The sequence below is a fragment of the Miniopterus natalensis genome, chromosome 14, assembly GCF_054644295.1.
Source record: "Miniopterus natalensis isolate mMinNat1 chromosome 14, mMinNat1.hap1, whole genome shotgun sequence".
Classification (NCBI taxonomy): domain Eukaryota; kingdom Metazoa; phylum Chordata; class Mammalia; order Chiroptera; family Miniopteridae; genus Miniopterus; species Miniopterus natalensis.
The window spans coordinates 51,661,345-51,685,711 of NC_142094.1; the positions used below are offsets into that span (position 1 = coordinate 51,661,345).

At 48.3% G+C, this 24,367-nt stretch overlaps 1 protein-coding gene across 3 annotated transcripts in view; it reads right to left on the reverse strand.

The window, feature by feature from the left end:
• Window positions 1-229: 229 nt before the first annotated feature.
• The window catches only part of GFRA1 (GDNF family receptor alpha 1), a 168,577-nt gene continuing 144,439 nt past the window's right edge, over window positions 230-24,367 (reverse strand). For all 3 annotated transcript variants that reach the window (XM_087823977.1, XM_087823976.1, XM_087823975.1), the window contains exons 8-10: window positions 23,348-23,529; window positions 3,316-3,369; window positions 230-2,251 (exon numbers count right to left, since the gene is read on the reverse strand). In XM_087823977.1, the coding sequence (XP_087680103.1) occupies window positions 2,096-2,251; window positions 3,316-3,369; window positions 23,348-23,529 (392 nt within the window). In that variant the 3' untranslated portion in view covers window positions 230-2,095. The remainder of the gene's footprint in view (window positions 2,252-3,315; window positions 3,370-23,347; window positions 23,530-24,367) is intronic.

Sequence of the window (24,367 nt, forward strand, 5' to 3'; positions counted from 1 at the left end):
AGACTCAGACCCATATGAGTTAGTCCAGTGGAGATACACAGGGATATCTTAATTAAACCAAATATGCTTTGGAAGAGCTATGCTTTCATAGATTACTGGAATTCCAAATATTTCGACACATTCAATGGATTTATTCAAAGTAAGTCTTTAAGAAACCTTCCGCTAATTAAATTTGTTTGATGAATTTCCCTTGAAACCGTTCTGACGTGGAAAAAAAGTTGGTACTTAGTATTATCCATTTATGTTTATTAACATTTGGGTATAAATGCACTTCAAACACCAACAGAGCTAAAAGACTATGCCTTCATCTTGGAGTCCATCGATTTTCCACCCTAGTAACTCGACTAATTCTTACAAGGCAAACATCAGTGAGCAAAGGGGATCAGTATGACATGGGCACCACGGGGGTCCTCCGCCAGCCCCTCTACTGAAGTGACCAGAAAAATGACGTTCCCAGCACTCCACGAAGGTGGGCTCTCCTCTCCTCTCCTCGGCTCTGGAGAAGCACGGCTCCCAGCACCCGATCCCTGTAGATTCGGAATCTCGCCACTCCAACCAGGCTTCCACGGCACACCTTAGGGTCTACTTAAGGGAGGCAACGATGGGAGATGACGTGCAGTTCACAAGCCAGACGCCCCACATCCAGAAGCCTGATCTGCGCACCAGCTCATCTCAGCAGGCCTAGTGTTGACCTTGACCCACAAACCTATCTTTCTCGCATAGTCAGTCACGGTCTATCGTGGAGGAAGCAGAACAGAATGCAGGCGGATTCCTGATGACCTTCAGGCCTAACTGCTCTCGACGGTCGGGAGGAAACGCAATCCTTAGGAGGGGAACTCTGCACCCTGGCGTGGACCCGCTCCAGAAGAGAGGGCAGCATGTCCCCATCCCGTCCCAATCAAAGCTGCCTACGTCAGGCAACGTGAGAAGCAAGGTACTGGATTGCGTCCATGGCAAGGGTGCCATTAGTCATCGCAGGACGTGGACGAGTGGCCGCCGGTTTCCTCGCAGGTGTGCACGCTTGCATTTCAAGGAATGGTAACAGACCACGCCTGGCTGCTCCGTGTCCTCCTGCCTGTCCCCAGCATCGTGATGCAGAGCTTTCTGCCCAAGCACGGGGCTGCTCCGAGTCGGCCTCAGAAGGGCTGGATTCGGGACGTTAGTGCCAGAGCCAACGCTACCTAGGAGAGGAAAACGAGCTCCACATATTCGTATTAAACCATCAGTAAAAAATGGAGATGATGTCATTACTTTCAAAATATAGAAAGCCGATAGTGGAAATCATTTAGTAGTAAGTTCTTTTTCTACACAGAACCTCGTACACGTAGAGGGGATTAGACGCTGCAGCTTGCTCGACGGTGGTTAGTTGAAGGGCTTCTCTTCTGGGGAAGGCTCAGGAGAGTGTCGCCAGTGACTGCGGCGCATGAGGTCTCACGCCCACTGTTTCCCTAGAAGGCAGACACTACATTGCGATGTGACAGGGCCTGCTTTTGGTTTTGTAGGAGAGCACAGAGCTGTTTACAGAACATAAACGTTCGCGCAGAAAAGGCCAGGACGTACAGGAAGGTGAACAGCGGTATAAGTTTGTTTGTACAAAGTCCATTAGGATTCTCTGGATGAGAGTCTTTGATTTGTGAACCAAAAGCTTGTTAGGTTGCAGGTATGTCATCAGAAATCAAAGCCACTGCGTGAAATGTGGAAGATTCTTGAGCGATACTAACTCCTTCGCTAGCTAGTAAAGGCCAGAGTTAAATGGTTAAAATCATCATCATCATCATCATCATGAAAAACATGGCCCCAGTTTGCTTTACAGCCAGACTTACAAACTGTCCCTTTACAATACAACAGACCCCAGAGCCTTCTGAGTCTGGAATGTAGCACTGCATTGGGTATCCCAAAGAAGCCCTAAGGGTCACAAGAAGCTTTCTTAAAAGAAATAAAAAAGAAAAAGAAAAAAAAGTTTCCGTTGGATGAAACTGTTTCAGCAATGTCTCAACAGAGCGCCTAAAACTGGAATTTCAGATATACAAGAGGACAGGAAACGGATAGCTTGGTTTTTGTCTCTGTACATGTCCATGATGATTCTGAAACGCAGCTACGACGTTTCCGCCCAAGACAAAGATAACAGGATGGACCAGGCAGTTACCACCAGGAGCAGCCGTGGGCCCAGACCGCAGCTCAGATGAGCAGCCATTGATTTTGTGGGTATGTGGCTGGATGCCCCAGCGAGACCATCCTTTTCGTAATCGCGCTGTAAGAGAGAGCCGTTTCATTGTAAGCCACCGCATGCATTCATCTGTCACAGTGGGCCTAACCACACATCGCCCTCCCACCCGCTAACTAGCGCTCTTGCTCACCAAAGCTGGCCCGGGATTTTACCATTTCACCCACGTGTACTTTTTTGGGAAGCATCATGAATCCAGGCAATAACTAGACACTTTTGATAGACTATCTGCTGTTCAACATTCATTTTCTTGCTCCTCTGTTACAGATTTTAAAATCCACTTGGGGGGAAAAACGTAAACTGCCATTCCCCAATTCACTGCCCAGGTCCCCCAGAGAGCTACACGGCATGGAACCCTTCTCCTGGGTGCCACTGACTGGGGAGGGGCGCTGGCTGTCCCTCCCCACCGTGGAAGGAGGTCAGGAAGAATCCCCTGGGAAAACTTGCCCAGGCCAGTACCAGTTCATAAAGAGATGGATCACAGATGGCATCGGAGACCAGCAGAGCGGGCCACGGTAGCCTTTCCCTCCACTAGCCATTCAGCCCTAGATTTTACAGATGAAGGCGTCTGCCCTGCTGGTCAGTAGGAGAGTCCAAACCAGGACCCAGGCTTCTGGACTCCCAGTGAGCACAGCTGTCCTTCCCTAGGGTGCATTAGCCCATCCCTCCCAGCACCCGCTCAATCCCATTATACTGCATCTCACCACAGTGAGCCATGGTCATGACAGATCATCCGTCTCCTCACCTGTAAATTAGGGAGAGTCCGTGGCCTGCCCCAGATACCTCTGGGTTGCTATGGCAATGAAAGGAACTGTAGACAGAGGACATCCGGTAAGCAGTGAGAGTAGTTTTCTGTGCCGGATGATATTATGTGACTGTTGCACTGGGACAATGGTTTTCCCACACTTAGCTCTAACTTTGTGCACTGGGATCCGACGACTGTGCCTTGCTCCAAGGCCAGAGGGACATGGAGGGGGCCTTACATTTTTTCTGGACCAAAAACCTTGTTGTCTTTGAGCCCTCACATCATACCCTGGCCCAGAGGCTCTGTCTCTATAATGCAAGGAGACCCAGAAAGAAGCACAACTTACATCGGAAAGACAGAGGTGTGTGCTGCCCGACACGTTGGATTTCAGCTTCTGTGCCTGGGGAGAGACAAACACACACACACACATAAAACCACTCTTTCATAATACAAAGAGTTATTACTGATGACCCATTAATCAACTGTCTAGGGCAGTGCCATGGATAGAAATGTGAGCCCATATGTAGTTTTAAATTTTCTAGTAGCTGCATAAGTATTTAATCCAATATTTGTCATCTCAACATGTATAATCAACATAAAAATTGAGATACTTTACATTCTTTTTCCCATGCCACGTCTTTAAAATATGACACAGCACGCCTCAATTCGGACCTGCCCCATTTCAAAGGCTCAATAGCTCCCTGGGGCTCATAGAGGCAGCACAGGACGAGATTACTAAGGACAAAGGTTTGAAGTCATTTATATTTTGAACTCATTTATGTTTCTGAATGTTAATTTCTGGGAAGTGCCTTCAAGGTAAAAAAAAATATAAAATGTTGCAATAAAAACCCCCATTTATTTGTAATATAGAGATAGATGCTCCTGAATCTTTGTTCATTTCTTTATTCATAGCTCCAGTCAACACTTACCAAGCTATTTTCCAATGCTGGGCATATGGTGATATGAACAAAAGGACGGCATCCCTGGGCTCATGGGGCTGCCCTCTGGGGAGTAAACTAGCTCACTGCTTGGTGGCTAAGGTACAGGACAGGAATGCTTTCAGACGGATCCCCTCGAGGAATCAAGGAATCGTGCAGGGCGTGACAGATCCCCGATCCAGCATTCTTAAAACTCAGTTGCAAGGGGGCTGAGCTGTGAGAGCTTTAAGTTCCCTAATCCTCCCAACTGGAACAAATCTCCACTGGGCTCCCTGAGAACTAAATTGAAGGAAAGGTCCCACTGCTCAAATAATTGCATTGAAAACTGACCTAGTGCAGCCTTCGTTTGGTAAAGGTAAAGAATTAAGGTGCAGAGAAGGTAAGTGACTTATCCAAGGTCACACAGCAATTTACTTGTGCCCTCTACCCACCGAAATAGGAGCCCAGTGGCACTGAATGTCAGAGAGCTCGCTTGCCAACAGGATGGCCCCAGTTCAGCATCACACAAGAATCAGGAGTATCTGGGGAAGCAGCTCCATGGGAATGCCGCGGGCAGGCCAGGCCGCCTGCTGCAGGAAGACTTTGCAACTCACTGAAGACATGCTAGCTGAAACGATAGCATCTTCACCCAAGGAGTAATTTATTGGCCATAATGCTACTTGGGAGGCATCATTATCATTACCTATATTTGCATATGCCAGCTGTGAATCGGAAATAGAAACCTTTAAACAGACATCAAGTATAAGACACTGGAAGCATCCCCGGGCCGTCCAAAGGTCACTAAATGTTACATATGAGAAGATCAGAGGGGAAATTGGAAGAGGAATTGAACCTGACTCCAAAGCCTATTTTTAATCTATATTAATAGCAAATCTGGTCCATTGCATTGTTACCTGCAGAGAAAATGTGTAGAACTTCACGTTTTATTTCTGTTCAAGAAACAAATTGGAATTGTGCCCAGACACCAAAATGGCCCTAAAACATCACATTCTGTCCTCTCTTTTCTAGGCCGTAATCTACAAACGGCCTAAAATTTTGCCGAGGGCCTTTGCATAACTAAGAAGTTCACTCAAATGTGCAGAGAAGGCAGCCTGACTTCTGGTCGGGGACGCATTGTAATTTCAAGTTGTTTCTGGACTTGTGCTCATAGCTGAACCGCCCACAGGGGCCTCTAAGGGCCCTAAGGGCACAGCAGGCCTCCTTCCAACCTGGCTCTGAATAATCAGCACCAGCACCCAGCGTTCTCCTCGGTGTATAAACCACCCCAGACACTCACCAGCTTACGTCTTAGTCACGTCTGCTGAAGTACTGGTATAACGCCCCCATTATTACATGATTGGAAAGGGGCTTCCACCAATACACTGGAAAAATCTCCTATCTTAACAGGTTTTCTTAAGTGGATTCTGGACCTGCATGGGTAGGTTTCTGGTCCTCATTAGTCACTGAGCGTTCAGTTGTGTACAGGATCATAGGCATACGGCCAGGTAGACATGCACAGGTCTAACTTCCCAGGCTCTTGCCCTCTACCTGGGAGTGGCTGGGACAACTGTTCAGTCACACAGGAAGATGCATTTAGACCAGTTCCAAGACTGTCCAGTGTCTGGGCTCATCTTCCCCCAAAGTGGACATCTTGTTGGCCTCTGTGGAAAAGAAAGGGTCACCCTCTGGCCTCGTCTCCCTGTAGCCTCCCCGGCTTCACTAAATCTGGAGGCAGCAGCTCCAAGCTCATCTTGCCTTGAGGACCATTCTGGTTGGTGTAATTGGATGAAATGCCGAGTAATGCCCTACAGATGCTCTGGGAGGATGCCTTCTCTCCTGTTAAACACCTTCCCAGCCCACAGAAGCACTGAGCACTCCAGAGGTTTAGTGGTCCACACACAGGCCTTTAAGTCCTCTGCTTACACAGTTTATCCACACAACTGCCCTCTGAGTGGTCTGGTGCAGACCTGAGCAGAACAGCCCTGGGGCTCCATCTGAACCAACAGGGACCCAAGGGAAGGTCTGTGAGTCTGATCTGCACAGACAGAACGCCACCAACTCCAGGAAGACGGCGAGGCTGGATGTCCAGGGCCTCTCAGGGCTCATACACTGTGGATGGAGGAGCAGGGCATTTAAATCAGTCCATGTAGGCTGATTGCATTTGACCTGTGAATGTCAGGCTGGCTGCATGCTTATCAGCCCTGTGTGCAGTCTGAACCCCGCCTGTGAGCCCCGAGGTCAGAAATCTACCCATGAGGCTCCAGAGAACTCCTAAGAAAATCTGGCTCATAAGGCCCCTTTTAGAAGCCCAAGCAACCTGCTATTTCCACATTTTAAAGGCTTTCATCCTGAGCATTTTTGAAAACATCATCAAGCTATCACTGTCTGCTAGTCTGGTATGATAAATGCTACCATCCAATTACAAGGTGTCCCCCACTTTCAACTCTTGCAAAGAGTATTTACATAGTTTAAATGTTGTCTCAGTTGATAAAAACTGAGACAGTCCCAGAACAGTTTCTAAAAAATTTTTTAGACCATGTAAGATATAAGTTAGAAACTGGAAGAGCCCCTTTTACCGCCAGGTTCTGAACTGGTAAAACCAAAGTGTCACAACGGAAGTGCGGGCATGGCGCTCAAGGTCACTCAAAGCGGCCTGCTCCTTAACGGGATTTGCAAGGACACCGGCCCGAGACACAAAGCCTTAGAGTGTGTGACTTTAAAATATCTCTCTTAAAAAGGAGAGAGGAAAAAAGAGAACAGGTTCATTTTTCTAAAAGTCAATTTTAACCATTGTTATAGCCTGTTGAAAAATGAATGATTTAATCTTTTAGGAAAGAATGTTTCCTACCAGCTAATTCACAGTTACATGGTTACAAGGGAAGACGCCTGAGGAGCCGGGCGAAACACCATCAAAACACAGAACCATGAGGTTTTCATCTTGAAAACAGGGAGATGAAAAAGATCCCGGGGACCACCCCAAACCAGTCGCCTTGCTGTTCCTCTGGAAATCCAGGGAACCTGTTCGTTAGGCGCTCCATGAGCCTGTCCAGCAGTTCCATGAAACTGTCACTGGCAGCCATCGGCAAGTCCAGGCACGTCACATAATAGAATTTCCACGGCACAGTCGTTGCGGGGCCAGACCTCGCGGGTCCCCGGCACTGGAGGGTTAATTAATGCATTAGATGCTCTTAACCCCTGTTACCTGGAGTCAGACTGGCGACTCCCCTGCTTTTTACCCCTGTGATTAGCATGTGGAAAGCCTGCCCTGGTGCCAATGGCTTTCCCGCACAGGACGCAGGACAGGCACAGGATTAATAGCTCCCGGCCAGCCGCGCCTTGGCCGCTGCGTGTGCGCTGCCCACAGGAGGGTGTCCCCAGGAGGCTGTCCCCAGGCCTTGGAGCAGGGCCTCGCTGTTGACGGGGACTTAGCCGTGCACCCGTCGGCACCTGGCATCCGCGGCCCCAGGACCCCGTTTCTGTACAGAAGGCAGCTGTCAGCCAGCAGGGTATGGAACATTTCTCCACTGTCTTCCATGCATAAGAAAACCCAGTTTCTGCTCTACCTCCAGAAAATTAAACCGGAGGAAGTTGCCCAATCCAATAGCAACAGACTGTCCAGGCTGCAGCCAAATGGTCATAATTAATGATGCTTCTGGTTCTTTTCTCCCCTGCTTTTACTGATGAGAGAGATTTGCTATATTAGGAACCTGTTTGCTTAATGACAGAACACAAGCAATAAACAGAGAAATACACAGACTGTAAAATGCAATCAACTTTGCTCTCCAGCACTAAGTACCTAGCTGCATCTATCACACTTGTCAATAGCAGTTTATTAGCATGAGCCTCTTCTGCGGCATAAATTGGACCTCTGCTGGGGAAAAATCATTGCATGAGTTCTTCCCGAAACAGTCCGCACTCACAGCCATTTCTCAATTTAAATCTACACACCTTACATTTTCTTGCAAGACACAACACAGGAAGAAGGGTGTGCCCCTAACTCTGAAGGATAACGGAGCCGACTAACCTGCTTCCAAGTCTGCGTTTTTCACATTGCATTTTAATAAATTGGCTCACCTGGTTACACATTCTATACCTGATATGCAGGTAAACACACCTGATGTTATGGGTGGTACTCACTATATAACAACTCTGTTGTGCACCTGGTATGTATTTTCCTGTTCATTTCTGCACAATAAAAAAAACAAAAACAAGAAGCTGCTGGCTGCTGCCTCCAAGCTAAGTAATAGTGGTCTGCCCCCTGCTCTTAGTCTGATATTCTTTCCAGCTTTTCGGATTTTGCCTGTTGGATTTGGGAGAGCCAGGGGAGGTTTTCCTGCTAGTCTGGTCACAAGCAGTTGACCAGGCTTTCTAAAATCCCTTCCACTTTGCATTTTGAAACTCACCTTCCTGGTGATTTGCTTTTCCCATAAACTGGGTAACAACCACTTGCAACCACTGATCTGAATAATGCTCAGTAAAATCAGCAATGTAAAACGAGTAAATAAGGCCTGCTCTGAGCCCCCAGGCTTGCGGTTTTTTCTTTCAGAGTCTGTGCTTGGCAGGGCAGGGTTTCATTGTACCATGCTGACTTCTGCCAGCCCCATGGACCCTGGCACAGGTTAAGAAGGGCTGAGGGGCTACGAGGAGGGCAAGAGTGAGACAGGGCAAGTGTCCTTCTTAGAAGGGCATGGTGATGACCCTCAGGCAGCTTTTCCACCCTGTCTCTTCTATCTAGTCCCTCCAAGACACTATGTCTGCATATCACCTGAACCTCAGCCAAAAGGCTTTCATTACATTAAGCACTGAGAAGGCCTTATAAAGATATTTCACTCAGCACAGAGTTAGGAAGAGCCCACAGGGTGCCAAGATTTGTTAGTCTGGCAGGTTCTGGGCAGGTTAGACCTGGTCATAAGATGGGGGTGAGAAAAGGTCTGCGGGCCTGAAGTCGAGCTTTCTTATCAGGAAAACCTCAGGCTCAGATCCTGGTTGGGTTGCCAGGAGTGGGGACAGGGTTGGGGGGAAGGAGGAAGCGGCCTTGATATGTATTCATGTCCTAGAATCTGGAAGTTCTTGGATTCCAAGTTTAACTGTGCTATTTGGGTTGAGCCTAAAGTAGAAACCCTCTTACTTGACAGGATTGGAGACTGGGCCCATAGGTCATTGGCCAACTGAGAAATTAAGTTAAAGGGCAAAGTCATTACATCACTTAGAAATTTTAATTTGTATCAAACTTTTTTAAATTTCAAAACTGCTTTTTAAAAAAAAAATTGTGGTAAGAACACCTAACAAGAGATCTACCTTCTTTAAAAAATTTCAAGTGTACAATACAATATTGCTTCTATAGGCACAAGGCTGAATAGTAGGCCTCTAGAACTTATCTTGCATTACTGAAACTTTATACCTGCTGAACAACTTCTCATTCCCCCTCCCTCCAGCCCCTAGCAACCAAAATTCTATTCTTTGCTTCCATGAGTTTAACTACTTTAGGGACATCACATAAGTGGAATCGTGCAGCGTTTGTCCTTCTGTGATTGGCTTATTTCACTTAACATCATGTCCTTCAGATTCGTTCATGTTGTCACATATTGCAGTATTTCCTAATTTTTTAAGGCTGAATAATATTCCATCATATGTCTTGCATCAAAAATTTTAATTTAAAATCTGAATGTCTTTGATTTACTGATTTTTGGATATATGAGCAAGGCCACCCACTTTAAAAACTTTTTTAAAGAAAGAGTTTGCTGATCGAAGTTCCCTGGCTTATGCTCTGCATGAGCCATACCTATGATAACACAGTCTGCAATTTCCACTCTTAGTTTCTTTAAAACAGGAGGGACAACCCACAGTGGAATCTCAGACCACACTCTTTCTACACTTTTATAATTTTTCTCAGTCTTTTATGGTTGTCCCGCTCACACCTAATCCAAAGGCTTTTTTAATTTTTAAGTAATTTGCCTTTTCCAACCTATTTGACTTAGTTTTCATGGAAACAACCATGCTTTCTTTTGTGCTCTTTTTTTAATCATTCCTATAATATTTAATTCAATGATGTAGGCAAAATGCCAAATACAACAGCCCAAAAGGCCTGAGAACAAAGAAATGTACCTGGTTCTAAGCCTGCCTCTCAACTAGACAGAGCAAGAGGCAGAGGTGAGCAGAGGGAGAGAGCACAGTCACTTGAGGCCTTCGGTCTGCCTTGGGCATTTGATGTTTACAGGGGAATGGAGAGGTCAGATGCTCCGTTGAGCCGGTTAGGATCCAACAGGTGGAAGTCCTTTTTAGAAATCGAAGTTGCTGTTGAGGATCTCTTAGGCCCTCTGTGGTCCCCATGCTGGGGGTTCTTGGATTCGCACAGGGGTGGGGAAAAAAGCCCAAGCTAATTTGGCTTGGGAACATTAATATTAAATAAAACTGGTTTGTGATCTGTGTTTCCTTGGATTTAAAAATGAATGCACCAAAAGGACACAGTCCTGTAAGAGATAGCAACAGTCCTCCATTAGCTCAGCAGCCCCCGGGCTCGCCTGTCGGCCTCTGGCACAGCATTAAAAGGGTGCTGCAGCTCCACACCTGAAACCGAACGCTCGTGGCAGGGCGGCAGGGAGCTCAGCAGGCCCCGCAGCCGGCCTGTCCCTCTCCATGACCGCACGGGATCCTCTTACATCTACTGCACTTTCCCCCAAGTTGGGGCAAACTCACGTTGCCGACGACATCAGGAAACTGTGTGTTTGCAGCTCATGGTTAACTTGCTTGATTAGTAAAATATTCAGGTAAGAAGGAATTATGAGCTGTATTTTTTGAAAATTACGCCCAATTAACGAGATTATGCCAAACAATGTGTGAAAGACGCGCTGGTTTGGGGCGAGGGAGGTGTTTTGGGGCGCAGGCATCCAGCCGTGATGGTGCACGGGGAACACAGGGGATGGCCCAGAAACGAAACACTTGTTTTCGTGCAACTCGGAAATGCAAATGTGCAGGAGCAACAGAGAAGACTCACTGTGGCCCCTGCGGAGAAGTGCACGGTGCCTCTCACCCGACACGCGGCCTCATCACCATCAGACAGTATTTATTAAGCCTCTCATTCTGTGCGTTTATGTGCAGCCCAGGGGCCCCGAACGGCTCTGTGACTTACGGTGGTAACTAGGCTTTGATAGAAAACGTCGCGGTCTGGGGACATTACGGACCCAGGGCTTTTGTTCACTGTTTCAGAAGATGGAGCACTCTTGGTGCCACAGAAAACAAGGAGACAGCAAAAAATTTAAAAACTTTTTTAAAAATGTGCTTTTAGGAGACAGAGAGAAATATTCTAGAAAACAGAGGCTCCCAGTGATGACTGGGATGACTAATCATAACAGCCTCCGCTGACGGTGACCCAGCCGCATGTTACCGGTCATTCCCAAGGCCTGGAAGGACTCCCCTTTCGCACACATCAGGGTTTCTGTGCGTGGGCTGGGACGTGCCCACGCTCCTGCAGCTTGGAGTGGCGGCGCTGAGATTTGAGGCCAGTCTCTTCTACTCCGAGACACATGCATATTGACTCCGTGTGAGACTTGGCCCATGTTACCTCCCGGAGTCCTTCCATCAGCCTTGGAAATAGTTCTGATTATCGCAGTGATCACTGGGGAGGGTTCCGAGGGGCAGCAATGAGCCCAAGGTCGCACAGCCGGCCCAGGCAGCCTACACTCCGCCAAGTGTCTGTCAAGCGGTACATGGCACTGGGGAGGGGGGTCCTCCACGCCTAACCCCTGAAACCAGAGCAACATGTGCAAATGTAACTTCTGCCAGAAGCCAGAGGTCAACCTGGTCCTGGCAGGTATTTTTTCCCCAGAATGCTCAGAGGTGAACACCTCTTATGTCCTACCTGAGATGCCTGCAGCAGAGGGGCAGGCAGGGGACAGTCACACTGGGGAAACCTCCCCCAGTGTCCCCTCCCGATCCCCAGCCCAAGCTTCCCCTCTAGACAGCTTCATCCATGATGTGACTCCTCTTGGGCCTCAAACAGGAAGGGAGGGAAGCCCTTTGTGCTCCCATTCATGAGCTCATGGCTCAAGCACAAGGCAGTACCAGTTACTCAGGGAGGCACACTTGGTTAGCAGGCCTAAGGATAAAAGGTCAGTGGGGGATACAAGATATTGGCTTTATTTATGGTACGTGATCTAAGTGTGCTCAGAGGTACTCATTCTCGCAGGTTACCCAGAACAAGAGAACATATTTATAGCCAAGATGATGCAGACACCCTATTCCTTTTTATTAAGCATGTTTATTACCCAGAAATTGGGTTAAGCGATTGTCCAACTGCCAAATTACTGTCCCTCCGATGAGCCAGCGTTACTGCCCTGTGGACCACAGGTGCAGGTGGCCTAACAGCTCTTCCCAGCAGCACAGGGGGGCCTCGTCTTCCCATCCCCATCCTTAAGTTGTTCTCATTTTGAAGTGGTTAAAAAAATAATGTTTAGGAGAAGACATCATAAGTGGGTGGTCATAAAAAATTAGTTCAACCAAAGGCCCACTTCTGCAGGGTACACACCCTATATGATGCCCAAGTTCATTTCCCAGATGAACTTTGGTCTAAAGGTCCCTTTAGCACAGGCTTCTTCTCTCTCATGGTCAGCAAAGACCAACCAGGAAGATAAAAAAAATGATAAAATAATTACTGTGCTGGAGGCTCTGTTCCTGTGCTGGAGAATTTTAATTTGTTTAATTATCACAGCCCTCCTAGGTGGCAGTGCGCATTGTTCCGACATTACAGATGATGAATCAAGATTAAGGAGATTAAACTGTTCATCACTGGAGCCCACAGGAAGGTTCAAGTTTATTGTAGCAAAAACCCTGATCCTTCAGTATTTTCTCCTCTTAAGCACAATAGCTTCTTTTTCTTAAAAAAAAAAAAAAATCAACTTTGAGAACTCACCGTGCCACACTGTTGGCCTATTGTCTGCAGGGTCCCTTGTTAAACCTGGGTGCCGCCCATGCTGAAGTTACGTTATCTTACAGTGAGCTCGGTCTTGCAGTGAAGTGAATGATGGTGCTGCTGCTACTTTCCACAGGACCCCAGGATTACACCCCAGAATTACTAGATGCTACTAGCTCTCACCCTGTTATCCCACAGGGGTTGTCATGAACTGGGCGGGTAATAGGTGGAAACAACATTTGAAACCTGGAGCAAGTGCCTGACCCTGGCCAGCAAGAATGGAATCCAGCTGTGGCATCCTTACTGAGATGACCATGACCTGGCAAAAGAACACCGAATGCCCTCGGGATGGACAGCCTTGCATTGTTCTGATCAACACCAAATTTCAACTAGAAATTCTCTGGAGCTCACAAAGAAGGGTGAGGCAGCTAGAGAACTGAGTGGGAGAGAAAAAAGGGGACCTGTATCATTTCAGGATAATGCAAGAGAGGGGTTCTAGCCACTGTGGGTGACCTCTGCCCAACTTACCTACCAGGTGGGTTGTTCAGAGTTGGCTTCCCTGCCATTCACATGCCAGGCACCACTGTTTATAACAGAGTGAAACTGGGCAGTGAGCCCCAAGCCCCTGGGATGCAGCCCAGAGATGAAGGAGCCCAGCCACCTGGGACTTCCCCTGACTGTTGCCATTTCTGTGTAACAAAGCTGGGCCACCCAAGAATCACACCGCACCCGAGGGTCCCAGGACCATATTCCCAAGCTGTGCCCCCACATGCTCCATAACCACGTTTGTGCGCCTGGTCCAGGGCCTCCTCTTTTATTCCCTTCAGTTGTTTGACAACTTTCTCCTGGAAAATCCCAGAAATATAACAACATGAACTATAATTCCTATGACAATATGGGACAGTCCCTTCTCCCCTGTGCTGTATGCTAACACCTTTATTGCTCTAGTGATAGTATACACTTGTATTAGAATTCAGGGATCCCTATTTTGCCACTCACTTTCCAGGACAGTGAAGTAAGGATTATCTGGGGACATTAATAAGACTTTATTAGAATTAGGAGCTGGGGGTGAAGCGGTACAACCAAGGCACCATCTGTAAAATGAAGAACCTTCTCGAGAGAGATCCAGCGTCTGCCCTGTTCCTGCTCATGCTCCACTGGCCTAGCGGGTGTTGACCTTGAGCTTGGCAAATAGGCTTATTCTAGCTATAGAGATTAGGAATAAAAGAGAAAAGAGAGGCAAATCATAACTCGGGGATGCTGCCTCCGTGTGCTTAATTTGGACGTCTTTGTGGTTGAGGAAAATAGATGTCGGGATCTGCCTTTGTTGAAAAGGTGACATCTGGGTTCATTCAAGGTGCACTGCTAGATTTGGAGAAAGGCTATTTCTCTAAGTCATTAAGTTGGTTTTTAGGAACTTTACTCTCCTTCATTTGAGCAATTATTAAACTATAAAATGGAATGGCACAATTGCTAAAACCGTAATCTGACATTTTAGAGCCAGCTATAAAATGCTGTATTATTAAACTGTACTAAAGATGCTCAAGCCCATTACAAGTTTTTTAATGAATTATAAAACCCTTTAGCCCTGATAAAATAATCTTAAATTACAGTATTGTGTACTCTAACAATACGTTGAACCGAAATCATTACTTGAATTAAGTTTGCAGATGCCCGAAATCTGATAGCAGCTGCTTCAGCGAGGCGGAGAACACCTGATGCCTGCACGCCGGGCGGGAGAGCACATCCCCCTGGCCCAGGCAGGTACATTTGCCAGGTTCCTTCAACTGCAGGATTAGCCAAGAGTCAGAGCTTCTCCTGTGGGGTTCAAAGGCTGCAAGAATGACACTGAGCAGGACCCTGTGGATTAGGAAAGGCTTGTTGTGCTAAGAGCCTTTTATCTCCCTTAACATGGCCCCAAAAGTGAGATTTTGGTAAAGGACAAATGTTTCGTTACTGAGTGCTTGCCCTTTAGAGGCTGAATTATGTCCCTCCAAAATCTATAGGTTGAAGTCCTAACATCCCAGTGCTCCAGAATGTGACTATATTTGGAGACAGTGTCTTTAAAGAGGCAGTTAAGCTAACATGAGCCCATTCATGCCCTGGCCAGTGCGGCTAAGTGGTTAGAGCATCGGCCTGTGCACTGGAGGGTCGCCGGTTCCATTCCCCGTCAAGGGCACATACCTGGGTTGCAGGTTCAATCCCCGGCTCCGGTCAGGGTGCATGCAGGAGGCAACCGATCGATGTGTCTCTCTCACATCGATGTTTCTCTCTCTCGCTGTCCCGCCTTCCCTCCCTCCCTTCCACTTTCTCTAAAAACCAATAGAAAAGTATCCTCAGGTGAGGTTTAAAAAAAAAAAAAAAAAATGAGGCCATCCAAGTCAGACTGGTGTCCTTAGAAGCAGAGGAAATGCAGGCACTCAGACACCAGGGATGCTCACAGAGGAAAGGCCCCGTGAGGACACAGGGAGGAGGCAGCCGTGTGCACGTCAAGGACAGAGGGCTCAGGAGAGACCAAACCTGCGGACACCTTGACCTTGGTTTGCAGTCTGCAGAAAGGTGAGAAGGAAATGTTGGTTAAGCCACTGTCTGCAGCATTTCGTTAGGGCAGCCCCAGCAGGAAAATACAACGCCCCGCACCGCGCTGACTCGCACGCCTCCCGGGAAGCTGGCCCCGGAGATAAAACTCCTGTGTTTTGGTACCAGCTATGACCTGCGAGCTTCCGTTTCCAACAGGGCCTGAAAACACAATTGAAAATGCAGCTCGGCCTGCTGGATTGTACGGCAGCCGTAACGGAGCAATGCTCAATTCTGACGGAATAAGACTTGATTTTGAGCTCTGAATTCAAGTACTCTCCTGGATAAAGGGCTTTGAAAATGCTCCATAAGCAGTTATTTCAAAAAGTGTTTTTACAACAGCCTCTTTCCTCCCAGGGCTAACGTGGGTGGATTCCGGGACACAGCTTCCCTCTGAGCTCATCTGCTGGCACCTGGAGCCTGGGAGATGAAGTCCCAGGAGGCCACTGGCAGCCTCTCGGTGCCGGGATTAGCCGGGCCCATCACGCAGGGCCCTGGCAGCCCGGTCCAGAGCTCCGCTGTGAGGCCCCCAGGACCCCAGGAGCAGCCTGGGTGGGGCTGGGGCTGTGCGGCTTAGCACTTCTGCTAGGGGAAGAGCCCCCACAGCTCATTTCTCCCAGAGTGGGGAAATCAGCTGTGAGCAGGAGACCATTATGCAGAAGAAATGCTGGATGTAGCCAACATTTGGGTTTTATTTTAATGAGACCAGAACAACAATGGGCTCTAGAAAACACTCGGGAATATGCAGAAATGATGGGAGCTTCACAAAGATCATAAGCCAAATACCAGGAGTACCACATGGCACCAAGACCATGTTCTTAAACAAAAGGCTCAGGACACAGCACCTGTGTGGCCACGGTCATTGAGATGCAGAGCTTGGACGAATCTGGTTCTGGCCATAGGATCCCAGCCAATTTCCACCCCATCCTCAAATCCCTCCGCAAAGTCTGTACATGAGAAACCCACTGCGGTCTGGTGGAAACACCTCCACCCACTCTGCTCATCTGGAAGTCTCCTGTGAAGTGGCCCCTGTAGGGTACTTCCAGGGTGCTGGATGGATGAAACATCACTCAAGGTGAGGGTGCGAGGCCCTGGTGGCCATGGACTCCGGCAGGTCCCTGTTTGATGAGAACAAGGCCAGAGCCTCGGTTTCCGCCACCTATGATACTGCGCAAGGGGCCCACTCTGAGGGGAGTGCTGCCTTAGGAAAATTCATTTGATTGTCCCCAAATGGGCACTGGACGGGGACCACAGCCCTTTTCATGGTCCTGGCCTGCACCACCTAGGAAAGGCTGGTCCAACGCACAGGCCCACTCCGGCACAGCCTCTGCTCCTTACCACGTAAGGAGAGGAATCCTGACAAGACTCCAGTGCCACCATTTCTTCTGTGGGTAGAAAGGAAAGGAGGGTCTTTGAGGCAGACCCCACTCATTTCCTGTGCAGTGGTTTTCAACCAGGGGTGATTTTGCCCCCCAGAGGACATTGGGTTATGTCTCAGGACACTTTTTATTGTCACAATTGGGGAAAGCTGCTACTGGCGTCTAGTAGGTAGAGGCCAAGGGTGCTGCTGAACACCCTACAGCCCCACCATTATCCAGCCCAAATGTCAACAGGGCCACGGCTGTTCAATTCACAGTCAGAAATCATAAACTAAATGATCCTTACTGAAGTTTCCAAGATCGGCACAGAAGTGTGCAGCCCACCTCCAGCAGTGAGTGCCAGGGAAGCCAGGGGGACAAAGGAGGCCAGTGATGCCCAAGTGCCAAGGGCCTCATAAGCTCACACATAATGAAACTCTACATAGCAGCACCGGCTCTGACTGGGCCCTGCCGCAAGCATGCTTTACATACTGGGTCACATTTAATCCTCGTAGCACCCAGGAGGCCCTAGTACTTCATCCCCATTTCATGGATGAGGAAACTGAGGCAGAGAGAATAAATAATGCAGCGAGCATGCTCACAATTCCAGCTCCAGCCCTGGCCAGTGTGGCTCAGTTGGCTGGACATTGTCCTGTGCACTGAAAGGTCACTAGTTTGATTCCCGGTCAGGACACATACCCAGGTTGCAGGCTCCATCCCTGGTCAGGGTTCGTGCGGGAGGCAATCAATGGATGTTTCTCTCTCACACGGATGGTTCTCTCGCTCTCTCTCTCCCTTCCTTTCTCTCTAGAATCAATTTAAAACATTTTGAAAACATTTTCAACTCCGCCTTCCTTATGAGAAGTTTCACAGTTTGTCCCTAGAATGAAAATTAGAATGTGACTAGCTTTTGTTCCTGGTGTCTGAGAGATAACCTCTAAATCCTTGGATGTTCTTGAGTGATAGGAGTGTCTTTGTTCTTCAGAAGCCCGTTACCTGAATTTAATGAGATGACTCAGGATGGGGCCTGTCACTAGAAAGGCAAACCATGGCCCGAGGGGTTGGGGCTTAGAGCCAGGTGAGGTCAGCCCGGCCTCCTGACCTCCAGGGAGCAAAGAGGGGTGGAAGACTGCATCCAGGCGCCCAGGGGCTCAATCAGTCATGCTCTTACAGTGAACCCCAATTACAGCTCTGGGCACTGAAGCGCCAACGCTTCCTGGTTGGTGAACACGTTGCGGTGTTGGGAGGGTGGTGTGCCTTTATCCCATGGGCAATTCCACAGGAGAGGGTGCAGAAGCTCTCCTTTGGAGGCCCTCCCAGAGCTCAGCCTACGTCTCTCTCCATTTCACTAGTCCTGATCTGTACCCTTTACAATAAAACTATAGCTATAGGTACAGTGCCTTCTTGAGGTCTGAGTTACTGAACCTGAGGGGGTTGTGGGAACCCCTGAATTTGCAGCTGCTTAGTCAGAGTGCAGGTGGCCCAAGGACCCCTGAAATGTGGCTGTCACTTAAAGTCAGGACAGACTTGCTGGGCATGTGTCCTCAACCTGTGGAGTCTGCGCCAACTCCAGGCCTAGAGTCAGAATTGAGTTGTACTGCAGGACGCCAGCTGGTGTCAGAATAGGCATCATTGCCTTTCTTTATGCTAGCTTATGAGCTAGCCTGGCCTTTCAGTCTGCCAGATGCTCGACCAGAACTTAGGGACTGGTATGTTGAGTGAAGGCTATTAAGCAGGACAAAAAGTGCTCTGGCTTAGGTAATGCAGTGTAGCCTCTGAAGACACAGAGGGCAAGACTGCTTGTCCAGTTCTCACCTGCTCCGGCCTCTCTGAGTCTCAGGTCTGCTGTCCAAAAAAATGGGAATAGCGAAGGTACTGACCCCACGAGGCTTAAATGTGTGTGTGTGTGTGTGTGTGTACATATACACATATATGTATATAACATATATATAATATACATATATTGTACATATACATATACATATGTGCTTAGGTCAGTACTCGACTCATGGGACATGCTACACGCTCATTTGCTTTATTGAAACCAGGCCATAAAAAGCAGAGGTGATGCAGATTACCAAAACCAATAGTTCTGAGATCTGTCATATGATTAGATTGTTCATAATGTTTCCCAAAATTGGGTCTGGAGATCACTGGAGTCTATGACATGATTTAGGTGGCATATGAACATTTTTATTGTTTTAAATTTAATATTTATGTAGGGAGCTAGCACAGTGATTCACATGTGTTTCACAAATGTTAACAGCATACCCAGTCCTTGAGACTGAAGATAAATATTAAGTAAATGATAGTACGGGTGGAATGCAGATATGGGCAAGGCTACAAAATCCAAGTCTTTGAGTCTGAGGCAGGGCTGGTTCTCAAACACCATCTTCTCTGCAATGAAGAGAGTTTCCTGTTTGTAACTGTGTCACCTTTTCCCACTGTCAGCATTGGCTGAAGAGACACGGCAACAGCCCCTGGCAGACAGTCCCATTCTGAATGTACCAGGCTGGACTCAGGTCTGACTAGTGTCACTGCTCCAGGTCACGACTGTTAAGAAGTAGCTCCCAGGAGACTCCTTCTGGGCACAGAGAGATAGATTTGGGGGCAGTTCTAACCCCTCAGACCTGGTCCTTTGTTTACTGCCTTGTAGTTCCCCTTTCTTCTTAGCCTGGTGTCCAAGGACCATCCCACCCTGTCCCCTCTTTCCTCAGGACTCTCTACAGTGGCCAGCAGGATATCACTTGGTTCAAGCACTTCTTACAAATCAAAGAACCAAAAGTCTAAGGAGCTCCACCTCTTTCCCTCCGTAGCCCCCAGGCCCTGGGAATAGCCCTTCCTTTACAGCCCAAGGGTCCAGAGCTAAAGCTCTAATGCATCTCTTCAACCATGGTGAGAGTGGCGGCCACTTACCAAGTGCAGTGGGTTGGCCAGTCCTGCTGGGCACCTTGCAGACAGGCACTAGTTCTTTTATCCTCACAACAAACCCCAGAGGTAGGCGATGTTTTACAGCAGACATTCAGAGAGGGTAAGAAACGTGCCCCAGGTCACACAGCAATAGGAAGTGAGCTGGGATTTTCACTTAGGTCCAACTAACTTCCAAGCTCATGCTCTTCCCAGCAAAACAAGTCCTAAGCTGTCAACCAGAGGTGACAAAGAAAGCTCTGAGGAGGTACCCACAGGGTAGGTCTGCTCGTTGGAAGAGGTGGTATGAATACAAGAGGTGAGCGTCCCCATGCAAGGGGCCAGGTTTGGAAACGAGCACTTTTTTCTCCAACTTCCAGCTTCCTTCCTGCCCACCAGGCATCACATCCCACCATCCTGGCCTTGCGCACAGCACCTCTTTCCCAGTGGGAGATTAACGGGACGCCAAAGCACCCCACTGCTCTGCTGGCATAAATTGCGAGAAAAACATTTAGAATATTGATTAAGTGCTTCATGCTAGAAGATTTAAATTTACCTCCTGTATTTCCAGGATTAGCTGACATAATGGGGTCAGTCTGCTGGCACAAATGATTTACAGAACACCCATTGGCAGCTTTCCTTTTAAAACTCAACACTTAGAATTCTCACTCGGTCACAGCCAGTGGAGTCCTGAGTATTTAGCAGGTTTGGATAATCGCCCTCCTGCCACATCCAGACTTTTGGGGGTTGGCCCTGAGAAGAGTTTCGAAGTCATTTCCGGTCTGGTCTGGCCCCATCTGGGGACGAATGGGCCTTGCTTAAGTCTCCTGAGATGCTGTTCTTCCAGGATGCAAAGTCTTGTTTCAGGTAGAGGTTGTTTTCAATATTCAAATGCAGTATGCTAATTTCCAATATTCAAATCTAATACGCAAATACTCTCTGCAGGAGTTAAACAGGTTACCAGCAGGTGTTAAAAACAGGCAAGTCCCGCCTGCCCTTTCCACACCTCCTACCAATCTGTAAAGATTGTGCTACAGCTTGCGAGTGCCCAGCTCATTCCTATAAGCTCCAAACTGTGCTCTGAGAACAGAAGGGACTGGAGGGCGGCTTTCCAGAAGGCCAGGGAGGTGTAGACTTACACTGAAATCCAGTGGATGTCCTAGGTCTCCTGCTGCGAGAAAGATGCCCACCCCCGTGGCCCACAGAGAGCCATCAGTGTCCCAGCTGTGGGACCCCTAGAGCCAGCATGGCCCGACCACCAAAGTAGATGATGCATTCATTGGGGGGGGATGGGGACAGCTGGCCTCTGCATTGCTGATTTTAGCAGTGAGCATTCTTGCAAAGGCTATCCATGGGGACCCTGCACACATCTTTCATGACTGAGAAAGCTGCCTTAAATGTCCCATTAGGATGGGGGCGGCACTTGACCTTGAGATCTACAACCGCTGGCCCTCCACGTCTCACCCACAGGTGTATTTTATTTGGCTCCCCAAACAAACAAACAAAACAACTGACTTTGAATTTGGGCTGCACGGTTCACCGGAGCTCCCACACACTGCCCATAACTCTCCTAAATCCACCCTGCTACGCTTGGCTCTGAGGGTGCGCCCTGATCTAGCAGATGATCACAGCTCTTTCGCGGAAAGGAGCAGAGGGAGTTAAACTTCCCAGGGGTCCTCTGCCCTAGTCCCACCCTGTATTGCCCAGTCTCTATAACCCTGTTTGACCATGGAAATCAGGGGCCCACAAATGCCACTTGGAAGGGTCTTCACCTTATGCCACCAGAGCTAAACATTGTACGGTGATGCCAAAGGGAGGATATTACACCTCCCAAAGATATTTACTTTAAATAAGTGACAAGTACAATCCATTTGGTTTGTGTATCCTAAGCTTTCTCCAGCTACCAGACCACTCAAGTGTGCAGAAGATGAAATAATTGGGAGACTTTTAAATATTTCTTTGTTTCTCATGTGGCCATTCTGTACAGAGTCGAAGGGATGTGCCAACAATAGCACCGTCTGTGTCGCGCTTGTTACTAATACGACTGCCAATTAATCCCAACATGGGAGCTTGGCGAGTTACCCAAAACCTCGTATTTTAGCACCTCAGGGAGCCAGCACTTGGTCATTTCCGTGACATTTTACATTAATCAATCAACTTTCCATTTTTATAGCTGAGCCTTTCCCAGGAACTGCAGACAAGGCCTACAGGCACCACACCCAAGGCCACCGTTTCCCCCAACGGAACTGGGTTTGGTGTGTTGATAATTACACTTCGAAGCTGACTTTTGAAAATGTATATTCTACTTCTTCCCTTCCAAGGGGGAAATCCATTTCAAATGTTAAGACAGAAACTCAAGTCCCTGAGAGTTTTCTCATGTAATATTTTACAATATACAATAATAAGAGGGTGCCTCCCGAAGGAAGTGAACTTTAGAGCTGCCAGAGGTAGCTGACGTTCTCCAAATCTGTTACCAGTGGGTCCCGAGCTGTTTAAAGTCGGTTCTATTCTTGGTAATGACACATGTGGCCAGAACGAACGCCATTCTAAGATATTTCTGGGACCCCCTGGCAAATGGTGATTTATCTGGAGACAGCGAGGCAGGCAAAGGAAGGACAGAAGGGGAGAACGTGTCTCCTGGGGACACTACGTCAAAGCAGGTGTCCTGACTCAGTGCCAGGGACCACGTTCTCGTGGCTGAGGCCTGTCTTTCATCACTTGCTCATCCCCAGATCGATCCTCTGGCCTCCAGCGATTCTTTCAACCATTCTTAATCTAACTCAACCTAAAGAGATCAGCGAGCTGCAAAAAGTTTTACAGGCAAACTCTCAGTCCTTCCCCTGTTCCCCGTGTCCCGGGACTGTGGCGGGAAGAAACCCAGCCCAGCTGCGAGCTCTGTGTTGTCCCATCCTGCGCATCACCACCGTCAGGAAGAACTGGCCATAAGGCCCCCTCAAACCAGCTTCCCCCTCCTCCTCCTTCCTCCCCCCTCCAGCTTTACTGAGTGATAAGTGACAAGTAAAATCTGTATATATGTAAGGCACACAATGGGATGCTTTGCTATAACTATACATTATGAAAGGGTTACCACGATCAAGCTCATTAACACACAGTGACCATCTTTGGGGGGGGGGTGTATAGAACACAGTATTGTCACCATGCTGTACATCAGACCCCCCGGACCCATCCATCCTGCGTAACTGAAACGCCTTTGCCCAATGCCCCTCCACTTCCCTCTCCCCCACCCCTTGTAACCACCGCTCTACCCTCTGCCTCTCACAGCTCTCCTTGTTTCGAGTCCACACGAACCTGGAGGACATCATGCTAAGTGAAATAAGCCAGACACGGCAAGACAGGTGCTGCCTGACCCCCTCTCCTATGTTATACTTCTTTCTCTCTGCCCATTCCTAATTCGAAGAAAGGGCCCAGGCTGTCCAAGGTCATGGAACAAGGCAAACATACCGCAGGTGGGGACACCACGGGCAGACAGGCATGCGGGAGCTCTGACCAAGGCCACGGCCCTAGTGAATGGCGTCAGCTCCAAGCCCACCTTTCTCTCCACTCCGCGCCACATCCCAATCCCCGCTTATCATGGTTAAGATGGACTTTTAAGACTCAAACCTGGGCAGCATTCTCCATCTGTGGCTAAAGAAAACGAGTCTGTGTCCGGCTGGAAGTGAGCTCCAACAGGGGGCTCAGCCCCGCTCTTACCTGCAAATTTGCACAGGGTGGTAAAACATGCGTGGGGATCTCATTCTCGGACCCCGCTGGCCCCAGAGGTTGGGTCTTCACCCGGAAGGCTGTGGTGGTGGTGGCAGTGGTGGTCTGAACCGGGAGGGCCGGCTGCCACACAGTGACATCGGAGCCGTTGCCGAACGCCTGAATTGCGTTTTCTGCAGTAAAACAGGAGGAAATCCAATTTCAAAGTCAAGCAGCAAGTGTACCAGACAAGCTACATACACCCTGGACATTCCGAATAGCCCTGGACTTCCCTGAACAGAGCCCATCCAACTGTCTACCCTACATGTGTGGAGAGCCAGCCACTGGGTCCGATGTTCAAAAATCAATCCATTCACTAAACACTGAGAAGGACACTCGGATGCTCCAACTGCAACCCCTGTTTACTGTGCTCCCATTGACGTGCCAGGTCCCTGCCTTGAAAGACTCCTTAGTTGGGCCCTTTGAAATCCAGCCTCGGATCTGTTATTTGGGATCACAACCACGGTCCCATCTTCCAAGAAAACCTTTGTGCTCTGTCAAAATTCTATGCTAAAAGCAAACTCATTAGTGTGTTTGTTTTTTTAAGTATAACATCCTTAATTATGAGGCTGAGAAAGCTCGGTGGCGCTGACATTCATTTGTCAGGCAGTGAAATCAAAGAGCAAAAAATGTGATTCCCTGGCACAGACCACGTACTATGAGGCCAGCGTTGCTCACAGTACAAATGCAACCAGTTTCTTTAACAGAAAAACCTACCCCAAACCTCGGCAACAGTCCAGTGAAAATTTAAGTAAGATTATTTTTTTTCCCTTTCTGCTCCCAGTCTTCTAAACAAAATCTGAATAATTAGGTAGGAGCAGCCCTGCTTAAATGAAAAGTTTAAAATGTAAAACTTGAAAAGCTTATTACAAGTTCATGGGATTAGATTGTTTTTATGGCAAGAGTAAATTGCTTATGTAGCTCCCCTCCCCCCAAATGAATAAAAAACAGTTTAATCAGGTCGTCGGGGAT